Source organism: Nyctereutes procyonoides, unplaced genomic scaffold (genome assembly GCF_905146905.1).
Source record: "Nyctereutes procyonoides isolate TBG_1078 unplaced genomic scaffold, NYPRO_anot_genome, whole genome shotgun sequence".
Lineage (NCBI taxonomy): Eukaryota > Metazoa > Chordata > Mammalia > Carnivora > Canidae > Nyctereutes > Nyctereutes procyonoides.
Window position 1 is genome coordinate 9,166,831 of NW_026575130.1, and position 18,060 is coordinate 9,184,890.

An 18,060-nucleotide genomic window follows, 5' to 3' on the forward strand; every position below is an offset into this window, starting at 1 on the left:
CTGAATCATTTTTTGTTTTCCTTATATTGAGCCCAACAAAACCATCTCCATGTTTGCTCTTACTCTTTCTCTCAAATTTTAGAAAAGATATACCCACCAGGTTTGAGACTATAGCTATTTTTTGTCTCTAGAGTAGAATATGGCTTTTCTTTCCCAGAATTAAACCCACCAGTGATTAAGTAATTTTTAAAAGAAAACCTTAAATTGAAATACTCTAAGTAGTATTATGTGACTGGCTAACATAAGAATTATTAATATCTATCCTGGAGGGTAACACGACAGGCAATATAAATTATGAATAATGTTTATTTCAGTCAAGCATGTAAGTCCTTGGAAGCATGAGCAGCTTACAGACATTGAGAGATTATGCAATCTTTGCAAATTCATTTTTTAATTAATACACATAATCCATAATGCTTTATTTCTTCAATTGCTTTTCTCTGTAGTATATCATTTGCATGTTAATTTGTTTTTAAAATTAACAGACACTTTTTATTGAAATTTGAATTAGTGGAATGAATTGTTGGTATTAGTTTTATAAACTACTATAGATTGCCTTGCTGTATTTATATAGCATTTTATAATTTACAAAGTAATTGGATATAATATTCTCATATTAATTGGATATGGAGGCTTACTCAAACTAGGAAGTAATTTCTCTTCGAGATCAAACTTTCATGCCTTTTGTTTGGTGGCCTACGTATAAGTTCGTACATGCTCTTCTGAAGCCTCCACAGGCTCCTGCCTCACTTCTATTTCTATTATCTGAATAAGATTCCATTGGGTGGAAAGACTTTTTTGACAGAGATGTGTATATTCTGCAGTGAACAGAAGCCAGGAAAACTCTTTAGGGGCTATTGGATTGAGAAATGCATTTTGAAAATATAATCCAGTCGTGTAAGAATAGTAGACTTACAGTTCTTTAAAGATACTATAAACCATCTTTGGACTTGTCAATTATTCTCACCTTTTAACAATTTAAGAATTGTCACTGAAGTACTTTATGACTTGGGCATTGGGATACTGGGGATGAAGTGTAAACAAATTCACTGTATGGTGAGGATGGGCAAAGCCCTGGTACTGCAGGTCTAGAGTATAGCTGTTCTACTTAGTGACACAGACTCTAGGTCAGACTGCAATTCTTACAAGGTTGAGGAATTCCATTGAGATGGCTTTATGCTAGGATCTATTGGTCCTCAAAACATCCTGCCACCAGGACAATTCTGTTGCCACTCAGAGTTCCTCTGATGTCATTCTAAAGCTTTCCCTGGATGCCCAATTTAGATGCTGTTTTCACCTGAAAAGAAAAATAAACTTGACATCCAACTGTGTGGATTTGAGATTTTTGCAAGAGATGGTGAAATTACAGTAATCATCTTCCAATGATCTTTGAGACAGTAAGGGTTCCAAAATACAAGACATAGAAATTGTGATTTTGAATTATTTTCTTTCAATTCAAAAGAATGAAATGAACCTGCATCTGAGAGTACTGAACATAGTAGTAGCAAGCTTGGGATTGTTAAGGATGCGTTTCTAAGTTATTGAAGTAATTCTTTCTAATTACCTTGAAGCAGATGTAGCACCTTTTAGAGTTGCATGAACAATACTAATACTCCCTCAAGCTTTTGTTAATGAGAGTATGTTTATTTCAAAATTTATCACAGTAAAGATGTATGTGGGTCTGTTATTCTAATTAGTATTTCAAAGTAAGATTGTACTTTAAAAGTGCAAAATTGTGTGCTTAGCTGTGCATGTGTTAATGGAAAAACGGCATTTTTCCCATCTGAAAAGGAGTGACACAGATTTACCATCCATAAAAAAATAGCATGTAGTGAAACTAATTACCTCAGTCAGAAATCTAAATGACTTTGTTGATTTAGAGAGGGATGGTAGCACTTTCTGGCAGCCATAATTGTGATAACAGCCTCACCAAGAATGGTTAATATTGCTCTTTAATTGCCTAAAGTAACAATACATACTGAAGTGATATGTCATCTCATTTATCATGCTCCATTGTGGTTTATTTGCCCCACAAAACTTTCAACTCGCTTTGAACACTTTTCTGTCAAGCCTCAGCTACTGGCTGATTGTTTTCCACCATGCTGTTCTGATTACCACTTTTTAAAGTCACTCCTCCTGCTGTTTCGTTTTCTTCACGCTGGTGCCTTAGCTGCCTGGAGGGCATTGCATCGAGCTGTTGACATACAGTAAATCAGTGACTCACAGCATTGAGCATTCTCCACCTTTATATCTACTTTTCAAACCTCAGTATTTCTATGATTTAACCCTTGGAATGGCTCTTGACTATAGCCAATTTGAGTTTTTATTTCTAGAAACCATTTGGTGATTTGCTTAGGAAAAACGTCCTTTTCAGGAACTCCACTTTTAAAAATTCAACTTAAGTTGTATTTTGTAAGCTTTAGTCACATTTTGTAACTATTTATTAAAGGTGTATTTTAGAAAACCAAAAGAATTTGACTTTCACAGTTGACTACTAATAATGTTCACTACCTGTAAATTAGAATAGACTAGAAAGATACTCACGTATGAATGACAATACTTGGATTTCTCAATGAACTACTCAGAAGCAGCTAAAGAAATCCCAAAATATTTCTTTTGGTTATTTGTCTATGAAGAAGTCTTCATGTCCGGTGTCCTCCATCACCAGGAAGTTTCTGAGATGCTCTTCACTTTTGGGCTTTTGTCCAGTCTCCCTCTATGTTCCCATATAGGAGCTGACACTGCTATAGAGGAAGCTGACACTGCCACGCCCACTGAAATAGGTCCTCTGATCACTTTCCTCATTTATCCAGAAAGCTCTATTGCGATGACTACAAGACTACAGCCATTAGACTGTTTCCTTTCAGGTATTCTAGGTGTCTGCTAGGGAATATCTGTTACATCACACTAAGAAGACTTGGCATAAGCAGTCCTGGAATCTTGTGTAAGGTTTGCATTGTGTAATACATGTTTTAGGGATAGTTATCAAATTTTTCATGTTATATGCATAATTTGGGGGAGAAGCCTCTCTATCAACCCCCTTCCATCTCTCCTTTTCATGTTCCCCACCCTACACACACACACAATCATGCACACCACAGATATTTGAAATTCATATCATACATTATAGTAGTCTGAGTTTCCTGGTACTATATAATTGTTAACGCCTACATAAGAGTCAACTTTTTAATTTTACTGTTGTTTATTGTTTGTTTTCACTACCACTAACATAAATCCAGAACATAATGTATATTTGTCTAGAATAACATACAAATGTATGCAGACATTGCACTAAAATCATTTGTTCAGTGTAATGGTAGGGATACCACATTTTAAAGATAGACAGGAAAGCTGTGATCTGCAGAACAATTGTAGGAATAAAAAGATCTCAGCAATGATGCTTAACTCTATTCTTTGGTAAAAAGTATTTCTGATTTTAGACAATCCTACCTTTGGGTTTCACCAAGAAAACTTCAGAAAGGACAGAGTTTAAAGCATCCAGAGAGAGACAGAGTGTCAGTGGGAGTGAGCATGTATTGCAGTCTTGTCCATTACATGGATCTGGGAAGATCTGCATTTACATGTAGGTGGAGAGCTCTACCTTTGTAGGTTCCCCATGTTTAGCCCTGATTTTAGGATTGTCTGTTACCCTCAAGAAGCTTAGCTGACCTGGTTTGTGTACAGATATCAGTTAACAGGCTGGGTACCTGCTGGTCCTAGGTCTACATCTCCAAGCAGAGATTCACACTGTTGCTTGCAATCCAGGGGCCATAGGGAAGTTTAGAGCATCCACTCAGCTGAAGGCTGCTCCAATACCATTGTTGATCTGAGTAAGTCTGCATACAACTGCAAATTTAAACTTCAGTGAAAGGCAGAATGACCCGGTGGAAAATGCTCGAACATTGGGATCAGATTTGGGTTTAAAATCTGGCTTTTCCACCTCTAAGCTGTGTGAGTGTTAGTTGATTTCTATGAGCCTCAGTTTCTTCATTTGTAAAATGCAGAGCAGTCATAAGGAATAAACGGACTAACATGTCCAAAAGTGCCTGGTACTTGGAAAGGAATTAATGTTATTCATTTCTCCCTCTTCACTACTAGAGTATACAAGTGGTGTGAAAAACATCCACAGTAACTGGTTTTGCTTCCTTTGCTGGTTTGATTAGATAAAACCTGACTTAAGATATTTTCAGACAAAACTCTTAAAAATCATCTCTTCTATTCCTGGTTAGTTAGAAAACAATTACCTAGAGAAGTTGTAAGCCTGGAGAGAGGCTGAGAAAGAAGGAAAGAGAGAAAGAGGGAGAGGAGGGAGGAGAGTATTCTCTGGGAGTTGTACTAGTTCTGTGCTTTTCTGTATTGATACCCAGTGACATACAGCTGGTATAATGAGATTGTACATTATTAATTTATTTTTAAAGATTCCCTAACTTGGTGTACACTTTTTATTTCATCTCATCTTATATGAAACTCAATTAGAGGTTTTAAGAAGGTGATGTGTAATCAATACTTTTATTTACAGGTGATTTTCCTTAAGAAGCATTTACAGTTCTGCTGCTTTGGAATTTTTCTCAGCTTAAACAAGAAAGTGACATTCAAACTGAATTAGATTGTCCAGTGGTTTCCATGATCTATTGACTGAATAGGGAATTATGATGCACTTTAATTGAGACCAAGACTTCTCATATTCTTTTTAAATGGCCTTTGGTTGGATTGTACAGAGCAAAAGACAGGTGTTAATTTTTAAAATTGACTTAAAGTATTATTGAAACAATGAGAAATCCAAAGACTCAGGGAATTCTAAAACTAAAAATATCTGCCTCTTTTTTTCTTGTCATTGTGCTCTTTGATATGTAGCTCATAGTTATAGTCTGTGCTAAAAGGCCTTCTGTTTAAGTAATCCATTGATTACAACAATGTAGTTCACCTTTTACCTTCTTTTTCTCCAGTTTAACCCTAGAGCATACTAAAAGCCCTTGAGTCATTTTGGAGTTGGCATATAATAGACCATAATAGCAAGATTTTAGATAAGTATCATAGAATAAAAATATGATATTGTTTAAAACCACAAAGTAAAATTTGTCAGTAGTTAGGTACTAATATCTTCAAAAACATTTTGTAAAGATTTTCAGAACTAGTTTTGCTAGTGAAACTATTCACTTATTCACTTACAATGACAATTCTGTAATTGTTTTCCTTTTTTCTTTTCAATTTCAGGGTCAACCTGGTCCTCAGGTAAGTGAATTCTTTTCCTAACAAATTGATTTCAATTTAGAATTTACTCAGTGAGGAGATTTTTCTGCAATTCTTTCCAAAGACTATAGAAAAGCTATGAACCGGTAATCATGACACCACACAGTAGACTAAATATTTCCCAGGAGTAAAGCTCTGGGGCCTCTCCAGGGTTGTGTGAGCCACATCAGCTGTTGGGCCAGATGGCAAGTTTAACAATGTACTATCATACAAAGTAAAACTCTTAACTGATCTGAAACAGTGCCACAGGACTTTAATATAAGATAAAATGACTAAGTAGATGTGGGTATGAACTGGTTTGCATTAGGTACTGATTAATCATGTACTAATATTGTTGCTGTAAATCCACACAGACTCTAATTATTTAGACGGTGATCATACCAGCTACTTTTGATTCATTACAGACAGATATTGAATTTGATCTACATTTTCAATATAAACCAACTGCTGATGACATGATTTATAATTAAATGTGAATGCAGTCAACAGAAAAATCTTCAGAACTATAAATCATATTGAAGAAAATGAGGAAATTTTAGAAAGGGGATGAATGCATAGGAAGATGAAAGTATAAAAGAAGAAAGTTGTCAGAAATGAAGAGTCAGTAAAAAACGACAAGCTCAATACTAATACTGATTGTGGTCTGTAGGAAACAATGGAGAAGGAAAGCCATTATTAATGTTTTAGCTTTAACACCATAATACCTGTAAATAACATAGCTATTTATTGAGTTCCTCTTTCCCCTTGATATACCAAATGCTATTTGTGCCCTAGATTATTTTGTAAATAAACAATTTTCATGATATTTTTGCTAGTCAATGTTCAAATTGTTTATTGGGAGCTAATTCTTATACTAGATCATGAGAATATTACTTATAGTTTTTATGAGCTCAGTGGCTAAGGCTATCTAACAAAACAAAAAAGCACTATATACTTCAGTAGAACAGTCCTTTCCATAGCATGTTCATGAGAAAATGTTTGATGTATAATTAATTTATATTCATATCAGAGGATACTCTTATTATTTGTGATTTCCATTCTTATTTTCTAAGTTGGCTCAATTATCAGAGGGGAAAAAAAACCCTGCAAAAGAAAATTGTAGCTTGTTTCCTAAATTTGGAACTGCTATATTATGAGATGAAATCAAAGTAAAAGGTGCTTTGCATGCTATATTTTACCTAATGCTTACAACAGCCCTGGAAAGCACTATTTTATACACACACACACATAACGCACACACACACACACACACTCAGAATCAGAAGAGATACATGACTCATCTGGAGTGACACCATAAAACAGAGGCAGAAGTCAAATATGTCTGTAAAAACCTCCTACCCCTGTAGCACTCAGCTCTCAAGAGAAGACTAAAAGGAGAGATGACAGGATAAACGAAGTTGGAATGCTGGTTCTGTGATTATTATAATCTGTAACATATTTTAAGTATTAATAGGACCTCTGTCTTAGCCTGGATCACCTCTGCCTACCCTAAAGCAGTCTTTTAGATAAGGATTTGGGTATAAGTAATTTCTTTGGGAGACAATCCCAGAAAACATTGTGAGGGAGTGAGGAAATGATACAGGAAAGGCAAGATGGCCAGAAAACAGATGTATTCCTGAGGAAGTGGTGAGAGACTTATAGAGCTTGTCTCAGAATTGCCCACTGAAAGGCGGGGAAATGGATCTATTTATCCACTAATTTTCCTTCCTTCATTATTGAGAATTGTGGCTGGGTGTTAACTCCTCGACACTTCTGGCCTGCCCCAGGAGGTCCAGTGTGCTCCAGCTGCTAGAGGAATGCAGGAAGCCATAGGGATGTAGGGATGTGTGGGACCTGTATTCACACTGCCTTGGAGGGAGGCAGGGATGAGGGTTGGCACCTAGATCTGTGATGACGTCCAAGTGCAAGAGTCCTTATAGACAAAACAAAGAGAGGAAAATTCAGATATGGATGTAAGGACTTAGAGAATTGGACAAAAAGAGAGCATTGAAAGCATATTAGTTAATGAGATGTTAAAGAAAATAACTGTAAGAAGAATATGTTCATGAATCTTGGTTTGTAGCCACAGTTCACGGGCAGAAGAAAGATGACGAACCAGCATCGCAAGCCAAGAATGGGCAGAATGTCACAGATCACTGTCACCAAGATCTGAAAATATATCATGACACTTAAAAAAGTAATGTCTGTCTAACTGCCTGTACTTGAAAATTTTGGATCCTTTCAAGGAGGATAGAATTGGCATTTTAAAATGGTGACCTGCTCTGGCTTTCCTTCATCTTGGCTATCTGTTTGACTTTAGTGGACACTCAAATCCCATGATCATTTTGTTCAAAGTGTCTCCCTCTTGTCACAGCAAAAGGATAAGCCATGGATTCAGGAAGAATAGGCATGAGGGGAATTGCAAGGCTAGGAAATAACTCACATTGTCTTTCTAAGGCATGAAAGGTAGGCAGAGAGTTTTGTTGGTATGCCCCCAAAGGAAAACTCTGACCTATGTCTGAACTCTACATCATCATCATCATAACATTTTTCAAAGGAAACTTCCAATTTTAGATTTTAAATTAAATAATTCTTAATGGGGTTTTTCATTTAGTGCTTAATGATTATTAATTATGCACTGAGATTTTTATGAATTATAGATGTATTTTGATATAAAGGCTCCTTTCCATCTGTATTTTTATTTTCCCTGCCACCTACTATAATGTATTACTTTCCTAGCCTCTGATCTACTTTTGGGAAATTTCTTCTGTAAAAATTAGAAATTAAATAGGCCTTTACCTTCAAGAATAAATTTTTATGTATCTAAAAATATGAACACTGAGAAATGTGAATGTGTTTATCAATAAGTGCAGCAGTTATAGTATTTTATACAATTATATCATACATTACCATATTACCGTGAATCCACTTTTTCCTTGAGTAAATTTATATAAACTATACATTAAATCTATTTAACACATAGTATAATGTATGTACAGCAAATAAGCAAGGATTGTACATTTAATACCTAAATTTTTATGAGTTTTTAAATGGTTGAAAGTTTTCTTTGATTAAATTTCTCTTAAAATGTTCATGTTCTGTTTTTTGGCTTACTAAAAATGATTCTATTCACATTCACATTGACTTAAAATGATATCCACTTTTTTCTTGAAATATCTACTTCTTTAAATTCCCTAATTTTATAATATTTCTTAGCTAAAATTCTTCATTACTAATTTTTGTGAGATATATATATATTTTGTGAGATAAATATATATATTTATATTTATTTATTGAAATATATATTTATATAAATATAAATATATATTTCAATGCGACTAATATGCCACATTTCTTCCCTCTTTATCCTGCTCCTCCCTTATCCCATATTGGGGCTATGGCTTCTTAGCACATATTGTTAACTGTGGGAAAAGGGAAGAGCATGAATATTGCAAAATTTTCTATTACCCTCTCTTCTCATCTCTTTTTGCAACTAGTTAAGGAAGAAAAAGGAAGAACAAAGTTTGCTACCTAACCAACATTTCTCCAAACAAATTCCCTTTACTAGTCCTCAAACCAAGTTTCTCACCTGCTCCCTGAGTCGTAACTATGTCACCCAGAGATAACTCCTTAGCTGGACTACTTAGTCCACTGAAAATCCATATTTCCACTGAGTGGGTAGCATTGTGAGAGATGCATTTCTAAAATCCAAAATCCAAGTTTACAGATTTTCCATTAAGACAGTATTACTGATACTGTTTAGATTGTACAATAAGAAAAATTTTTGGTGCATTAGGAATAGGCTTTTGTGGATTGAGCTGGGAACATAAACCATATTTTATTAGGATTCCTGTGGGAAGATACAATCAGATTTCCAAACAGCTAAATTCCAAAAATAAATAAATAAATAAATAAAAGAATTGTCAATGTTTAGAGATTATACATCCTTTAAAGTTTACTAAAGTACTTGGACAGAATTATAATTGGCAACTTGTTATTCATGTGCAAATGTTTATGTCAGTAGTGTTCTCCCATAGGTTGAACATTCCCACGTCATCTTATTCACAGTATTATTCAGTGCAAAACTCTTCCTTAGAGAGGGAAAGGCTCGATTCTGCTTCTTCGATATCACATTTTCTTTAGTAAGGACTTCTAGGTTAATAAAGTTTTATTTTGTAGACTGATAGTAAAGAGGGAAAATGTCTGTTACTCAGGGATTTCTTCTGGTCATCTTCTGAAAGCTGAAGACGGCTTAGGTGAATTTAACCTAGATTGTTAAGAAATTGTGAAGACTGCAAGGCTAAATGACTGCAGTGATAGTATGAAACTGAATACAAAAATAGGCCTTAGGAAAGAGAGGTGAGTCTTTGCATTTACCTAATTGGGTGAGCAAATGGTTCTTGGCAAGGGAAATGAGATGGTGAAAGGGTATTAAGGGAAAAGAGGCAATTCTAGCAGCTGTGGTTAAGATAAGAAAAGAGGCAGGGAAATGAATGGAGAGGATGCTGCTGTGAATCCACTGTATTAAAGGAAATCAAATCCTCGGAGAGGAAAAAGAATGGGATAGAGTAAATAATGTTGCAGAAACTAGGGAAAAAATGGCTGGGAAGAAGAAAAAATAAGGGATGAGAGAGCAAGTAAGGGAAGAAAGGAGGAAAGGAAATTAGAAAAAAGACAGGTGAGTGTATTTCAAACTAGAGGTCAATGAGAATTATTTGGGAAGGGTGGAGTAAAATTAATCTATTGAAATGAAAGTCACCCTGTTTGTTCATTAATTCATATTCATATTAGCACAGTTGAAGTCACCCTGTTTGTTCATTAATTCATATTCATATTAGCACCCTGTTTGTTCATTAATTCATATTCATATTAGCACACTTTATTAGTTACCATAAAGTTTTTGTTTAGCTCCTATGTACAAGGCACAGCAATAAGGCTGTGAAGTTGTGGTGAACAAGACCGACCCAGTCTCTGTTCTTTTGGCAGTTCTTTTAATATTAGTAGTCAAGGAGAGCGTTAAAGTTCTGTCAATTCTGGAAGACCTGCCATTCTGAGGATGAGTGCAACCCCACCTGCCAGTCCTGCCCTGCACCTGCACATTGGGGAATCCCCAGGTATCATGGGGACCTTACATGTAAGGCATTTAAGGAAACTTTTCCTAAATGTAGGTGAAAAAAAAAATGTAGGTGACCCATTGCTCTAAGTGTGATCCTGGTGCCATGCCTTAGTTCTAAGAATTGAGTTTCTGCCCACATTCAGACACCCCTCTTCTGATAGTTGAGTCCTGGCTCCCCATGCCCACATTTCCTGTCCACATGACTCTTCATGCCAAGTCCTCCTTTTCCTTTCCTGTCTACTACCAGGCTTGAGAGTTGTGGTGCTTATGCTGGATGCAACCACAGAACAGTGAAATCCCTCTAGCTCACTGCCTGCCTGACAATTCCACATTTTTGTTTCTCTTGATTCTGATTTCCCCATTGCCATTCTGCAAGCTGTAAGGATATGACTGTTGGTCTGCCTGGCCGGTCATGGCTGCAAGGGAGATGAGTCAGGAAAGTGAACATTTAGCTTCTTCCTGTCTGTATGACAGAGATACTGAGAGTTTGGATGGAGCATAGCATCAGCCAGTATCATCCCATATATGTCTGCTGGGTAAAGTTTTTTTCTCATGGTTCTGATTGTGTCATTCTTCTGACCCCCAAACTTTAAATTTCAATATGATTATCATTTAGAGGCCAACAAAATCTAATCATTTGCCTGACATTTAAATCTTTTGATTTGGCCTGTTTTTCTAGCCCTATCTCCCTCTAATTTTTCATTAATGCTCTGAACACAATGCTTCATCCAAATCAGATACAGCCCTGTACTTTTTTTCTCTTCAAATCTGTTTCTCTTCATTTGTCTTTTCTTAGAATAGTCTTTTCTCAGAACCGTTTCCCTCTTCGCCCCTAGGTATACTGGTTTCCACACATCCAGATATGGTTACCTTTCATACTTACCTAAGTATCTCTTCTTCAATCAAGATAGCTGCAGTCTTGCTAAATCCCGACAGCACTTTATGTGGACAGATTTTTATACTACTTTACAGTAGAGAGGGGCATAGATAATGAAACCAGAGAGATTGTAAGTCAGATCTTAGTTTTTCATTTACAAGCTCTGTGACCTTGGGCAAGTTACCCAGTCCTCTGAATCTCATTTTCCCCATCTGTAAGGCAGAGATGATAATTTCTTATCTCAACAGATAGTGTGAGGATTAAAATAAGATAATATATGTATGACTCTTAATGCATTGCTTATAACATGTCAGGTACTCAATAAATATTAATTTCCTCCCTCTATTGTACTTTTTCCTCCTTCTATTGTATTATAGTCATTTATACACATCCCTTCTCTCTTGATTGCTAGCTTTTATGGTCTCCAAGGGCAGAGTTATGCTTTCTCTCATCTTTAGTATCCTCCATAACATTTTACTTAGTACCTGGTAAATAGTAGATGTTCAACAAATGCTGTTATGAATAGTATATGTAAAGGTAAGGAAAAAGGAGCTGAAGGAGAAAGAAAACTGTCACTTTTCTAAAATTATCAATTTATCTTCATGATTCTAAATGTCCTGTCATATTACCATGTGTCATCAATAATGCCATTTAAAACAGGTCTCTGGGCAGCTCTGGTGGCTCAGAGGTTTAGCGCCGCCTTCAGCCCAGGGCATGATCCTGGAGACCCGGGATCAAATCCCACATCAGGCTCCCTGCATGGAGCCTGCTTCTTCTTCTGCCTGTGTCTCTGCCTCTCTCTCTGTGTCTTTCATGAATAAATAAATAAAATCTTTTAAAAAATAAAATAAAACAGGTCTCTGATGTTTCTAAGCTCTGATATTTTACTGAACATTTGTCAATTTTAATATCTCGCTTCCACTTGGTTTGGAGAGTTTGGATATCTTTGTTTCCTTTCAATATAGTAGTTTATATATATTGATATTTAATATTTGGTAAAATAAACAGATAGCCTTAATCCAGGGCCATTCTTATGATGTATTATTTTAGTTTTTAGCCATTTATGTATAGGGTTCAAGGCTTACCTTTGATTCTTAATAATCAAGACAGTTATGGAAACTAGTTTATGGTGGTTGTGTTTGATGCCACATTTCTTAAACAATAATATTCTCCTACTAAAAATACTTTACTAGAAATTGTAGAAACTAGTTTTAAAAAAATATTTCTCAGGAGTTCATCTTGTGTGCATTATGGAGATACAATGGCCTTTTATTCGCTCCCAATAACTCCATCAGTATGTTTAATAAAGGTTAAGGGGATAGTGGAACCACTGTATTAAGTGAAAGATACCCCTTCTGTACCAAGGGCATTTCTTTTGCATAAAATTTTCAGAATTTTAAAGTCCTCCTTGTAACTCCCCTTTGGAGTCGCATGTGAGTATAAAGGAAATTAATTCCCTTAGGAATTTGGAGGACTAATGCGGCATGTATGTTGTAATTCTGTATTACTCAGTGAGAAAAAAATGTAAGAGAAAACCACAAGCAAATACCATCAGACAACTGCACATGAAGGCGTGTGGCTTCCATTTGTATTTTTTCAAATGCACTTGAAAGAAGTGGAAGATGTCACATTGCCTTTTTCCAACAAATCCCCTTTTGCTTTTTTGTTGTTGCTGTTCTGACATTGTCACTGCCATTTCACAATATTTTGCTAAAATGTACAAGAATCAAGCTGTGTGTGTCTTGTAAGGAATTATTCCCAAATAAAATAGTATATTTTGGGACAATATTTAACTTTATGTTCATATGTTTTTAATTATATACTAAGCTCCTTCTAACCTAACACTTTAGCAATTCCTATATTTCATGTTTGTGTTCCAGTCCAGGCTTTTCCAGATCCATATAGTCTCACTTGGGGGCAAGGGGAGGACATGTACATTCCCCGATAAATTTGAAAAGCATGTGTCTGTGTGTGTGCATGTGTGTATGTGTGTGTGTATAGAAAATATTTCTTTTGCTCAATACATAATAGAACTATCATATTAAACTAGTAATGTGGGATCCCTGGGTGGCGCAGCGGTTTGGCGCCTGCCTTTGGCCCAGGGCGCGATCCTGGAGACCCGGGATCGAATCCCACATCAGGCTCCCAGTGCATGAAGCCTGCTTCTCCCTCTGCCTGTGTCTCTGCCTCTCTCTCTCTCTCTCTCTCTCTCTGTGACTATCATAAATAAATAAAAAAAAATAGTTTGTATAAAAAAATAAAAAAATAAAAAAAAAAAAATAAATAAACTAGTAATGTATTCTATCCTAATAAATCATTTTAGATCTGAAAAAATAGTATCATTCCCCATTATCTATATTTTATGTAGTGGTTATATGATAAAGAAAATGATTATAAAAATCTTAACATTTTAATTTTTTTGTATTTTATTAAGTAAGTGGTTAATTGAAAGACTCCATTGTACTCCATATAGCTTATACCTATATATACTTAACACTGTATAAATATATACTTATATACATAGTATAAGAGCTTATTTATTTTATTATTACCCATATTTCCTTTTTTACATGGTGATTTGTATATTGAAACGGTATAACATCATCTCAACATTTAATTTTAGCTTAAAATTTTTTCCCACTGAAATTAATCGAGGAATTTGTTTCTGTGAACAACGTCATGCTTTATTGCTTTTAATTCTGTCTGAATAAAGGTGTATGGGACATAGCCTTTCATGAATAATTAAATTATTCCAACTTTGATTTACATATGTTGAAGCTGTTATCAGTCCCTAAACTTACTCATTTTTGTATCTCAATTTCTTTATAATGTGATGATATAGAGAAAATGCACACTAAATTTTTATTGAATAAATGTCTACAATTGGGACACCTGAGTGGCTCAGTCAGTTAAGCGGCGGATCTTGGTCTGGGCTCAGGTCATGACCTCAGGGTCCTGAGATTGGGTTCCATGCTGAGCATGGAATCTGTTTGTCCCTTTCCCTTGCCGCCCCCCCCCCATAAGTAAATAAAATTAAGAAAAATAAATGCCTACAATTAATAATTCAGATTTAAAGATAATTTTATATGCATTTAATTATGAAATGACTGAAACAACTGAAAATGCCAACTTTTAGGGTCTGTTTTTATTTATTTTTTATGTTTTAAAGATTTTTATTTATTTATTCTTGAGAGACAGAGAGAGAGAGGCATGGACACAGGTAGAGGAAGAAGCAGGCTTCATGCAGGGAGCCCGACATGGGACTCGATCCCGGGTCTCCAGGATCAGGCCCTGGACTGAAGGCGGTGCTAAACCACTGAGCCACCCGGGCTGCCATAGGGTCTGTTTTTAAAGGGAGCATATGGAATACATTGAGTAGGTTTAAGGGAATGGTCTACACGGGCAGACACGTGTGTTTAAATACTGGTCACTTACAAACTATATGACTTTGAGCAAATTGTCTGTTTTCCTTTCAGTTTTTTTAACATAAAATAAAAATGGTTGGCTTGACTTAATACATGACTTAGTGAAACATTTAGAAGAGTGTATGGCATTTGTGTTATTATTAAAGTCCATTTATGCACATGTAAGCATCTACATTAAAAACCCTCTCACATGAACACTCACACTGAGACAGCCATGAAGTCATACATCCAATAGAATAAACATCCTAGATAAACATCCAATAGAATAAAGGCCTCAAATCATTTAGATATTTAGGTTAAGTAGTTCAATTTTAAAATTAAGAAATTCATGAAAAGTGATTATTACTGTTAGATGTGATTATAGTATGTGATTCTCTAAAACAAATATTTAGTGCATATTTGTGTGTGTAATTTTTTTCTAAAGATAGTGAGCAGTTTTAGTTAGAAATATTATTCTTCAGTGAAATAAAATTAATTTACTTCGAAATGTTTCAAACTTCAAAATATTTTATTTATAATTTTCTCAAGTAATGTTAGTGTATGTAATTTCACATATATGTTTTTATGGATTCCTTAGATAATTTTAATATGCTAATCAAAATTCTTAATCAGCTAAATTTATTTTCTCTCTAAATATCTCCAGTCATATTTAATTGATACTATGTTTTAAATATGGAATGTATTTATTGGACCATGTGGAGATTAAAATGGAGGAATGCTATAAGACAGCAGGTAGAAAGATGGCTCCAGAAACATTTTATTCCATCTTCTTCCTTTTGGGTAGGTCATATTTGAACTTAGTTTAAATAATAACTACAGGAGACTCTACTACCTTCCTAAGTTAATGTGAGCCTTTACACTTCTGGTTTATTTTTTTCAAATGATCAGTGCATTCAATGCTAATTATTTAAGATTTAGATCAGCCATAATTCATTGTCATAACTCACATTTAGTAAATACTCTTTCTATAAAAAAAAAAAAAAATACACCGAAGGGTGCCCCAGTGGCTCAGTCAGTTAAGTCTGTCTCCTGCTCAGGTCATGACCCCTGGGTCCTGGGATCAAGCCCACGTAGGACTCCCTACTCAGTGGAGAGTCTACTTCTCTCTCTGCTCCTTCCCCTACTTGTGCTCTCTCATGCTTACTCTTTCTCTCTTAAATAAATCAATAGAATATTTTTTAAAAAAATAAGAAAATACACTGAGATGAAAACAAATCAAAGGTGATGCATCCTTAATTGATATAGTTGAATAAATATCAAGTATCATTTAGTAAGAATAGTTATGGCACACTTTCCTTGAAATCTTTTACCTGGCAACCTGAGCTATGGAGCTATTTGGAAAACAATAAAAATAATGTGATTTTCAATTTCCAAAAGTAATGTTACTCCTTGCAATAAATTCAGGGCCACCATTTACACTCACACAGTTGTGTGCTGTGCAAGGCTACTCAGCAAAGGCACAGGAAAGGTCTGAAATTTAGCTCATGCTTCACTTGCCAAACTATGAGCTCTCGCTTGGGGCTACATCTACCTGGAGGAAAACCTCCTTATCTAATTAATACACTCTCAGTTTGGTCCATCAGGACCCTGAATGAAGTACATGTTACTTACTTGGAGAAAACTAAGCAGTCTTACTGGAGGGCATCAGGGTCTGAGATGAGAACAATGTGTTCAGGAAGAAATGTAGACTGGGCAGTAGGCAGAGTCCTGGAGAGAAGCCACAGCTGTGTGTACAGTAGCCAAGTTGTAGAAATGAGTGAAATGACCAGAACATGTGTATGGAGGGTAAGAGAAGTCATGGGTGGAGGACGGTTAGTTATGAAGTACGTAGAGGGGGAGGAGGGGAAGATCTTCTACAGAGGAAATCCCCATCAGATCCAGAAGAAGATAAAGGAGGAGTGGTCAGCTGTGTGAACTATAGTCACTGGGTTTCCAACTATAAGGTTACTTAGCAATTTTAGTGGCCTGGTGGTTTTCAAAGTAATATTGCCATGGTTTTAGGAATAATTCAGTATTGAAAATGTGGGAAGAATGAACATAGAACATTCCTTTCTAAAAGTTGGGAGTCACAGATGAGAGGGAGACAGGAGCCAAAAACATCTGTCCATGTTTGAGACATCTCAAAAAAATTCTTTCATAGAGTTCATCTTCAAGAGACTGTGCAAAGTTGTTTTATTCATTTTACTACTAGTCTTTGCTCTCTGAACTAGTTATGAGTCAACAGATGAGAAATTAGAGTGATCTCAAAAAGTATAGCTTCTAACTGAAATCAAATATATCCTCATAAACATTCATTGGAAACATGTTGGCCATACAGATACCTGTGACTTTTTGACTGTCAACAGGCTATTCAGGGAATACTAAATTTGACTCTGATAACTTCTTAGAGACCTCTGTTGCAGGAAACCTGATAATGTATTTACTGATACTTACCATGTGTAAAGTACAAGACTACATTTGAATTAGGAACAGAAGAGAGGAAGAAAATAATACTTACATACCATATGTTCTTTTAATTACTTTCTGCAACTCCCATATGAGCTAAATATTGTTTGTTCCATCCTACAGATGCAGATACTGAGGGTCAGAGAGGTTAAGTGACTGCCAAAGGTCATGTGTTAGTACATATTAAAGCCTCCAGAGGCATTGCTTGTTGTTTTTCCCCATATACCTTTCTTCTTGCCCTTAGGGGCCCTGATAGCTTAGTATGAAGCACAAATCTTATACCTAGCATGGTGAGCTAAGTTTTATAAAAGAATCACAAGTGCTTTAGGACTTCAAAACAGGGAAAACATCTCCAAAGGAGGATCAAGTAAAGTGAAGGGAAGAGAAATCACTGAGATGAGCTACCAATGACTGGTGGTAATGACGACAGTGAGGTTGTCAAGGGGGGTGGAGACAGGACGCTTACTGGACTAACTTTTGTACTGGGACTAAGATTTCTTTCAGAAACTCAAATTTCTACTATGTTTTTTTTTTTCAAATAGCTCCATAGCTCAAGTTGCCAGGTAAGAGGTTTCAAGAAGGTGTACTATAATTATTCCAAGTCAAATGATAATTAAGGATGCTTATTTAGTAGAAAGAATGGCAGAAGCATCTCTGCTTAGAGAAGTGACAGCAGTGAAGGGCCCTCTGAGAACAGCTAGTATTCAAGGCTGACTCAAGGACAGGGTCCTCATGGGGAATCAGGACAGGGGTGGGAGGGGGGATAAATTAGAAAAGGAAAGTTAGGAGTAGGGGAGCCCGAGTGGCTCAGCGGTTTAGCGCCTGCCTTCGGCCAGGGGTGTGATCCTGGAGACCCAGGATCGAGTCCCACATCAGGCTCCCTCCATGGAGCCTGCTTCTCCCTCTGCCTGTGTCTCTGCCTCTCTCTCTCTCTCTCTCTCTCTCTCTCTCTGTATCTCTCATGAACA

At 36.0% G+C, this 18,060-nt stretch overlaps 1 protein-coding gene across 2 annotated transcripts in view; it reads left to right on the forward strand.

The window, feature by feature from the left end:
* Positions 1 to 18,060, forward strand: part of COL25A1 (collagen type XXV alpha 1 chain) — a 440,527-nt gene that overhangs the window by 265,856 nt on the left and 156,611 nt on the right. For both annotated transcript variants that reach the window (XM_055342488.1, XM_055342489.1), the window contains exon 5: positions 5,215 to 5,232. In XM_055342488.1, the coding sequence (XP_055198463.1) occupies positions 5,215 to 5,232 (18 nt within the window). The remainder of the gene's footprint in view (positions 1 to 5,214; positions 5,233 to 18,060) is intronic.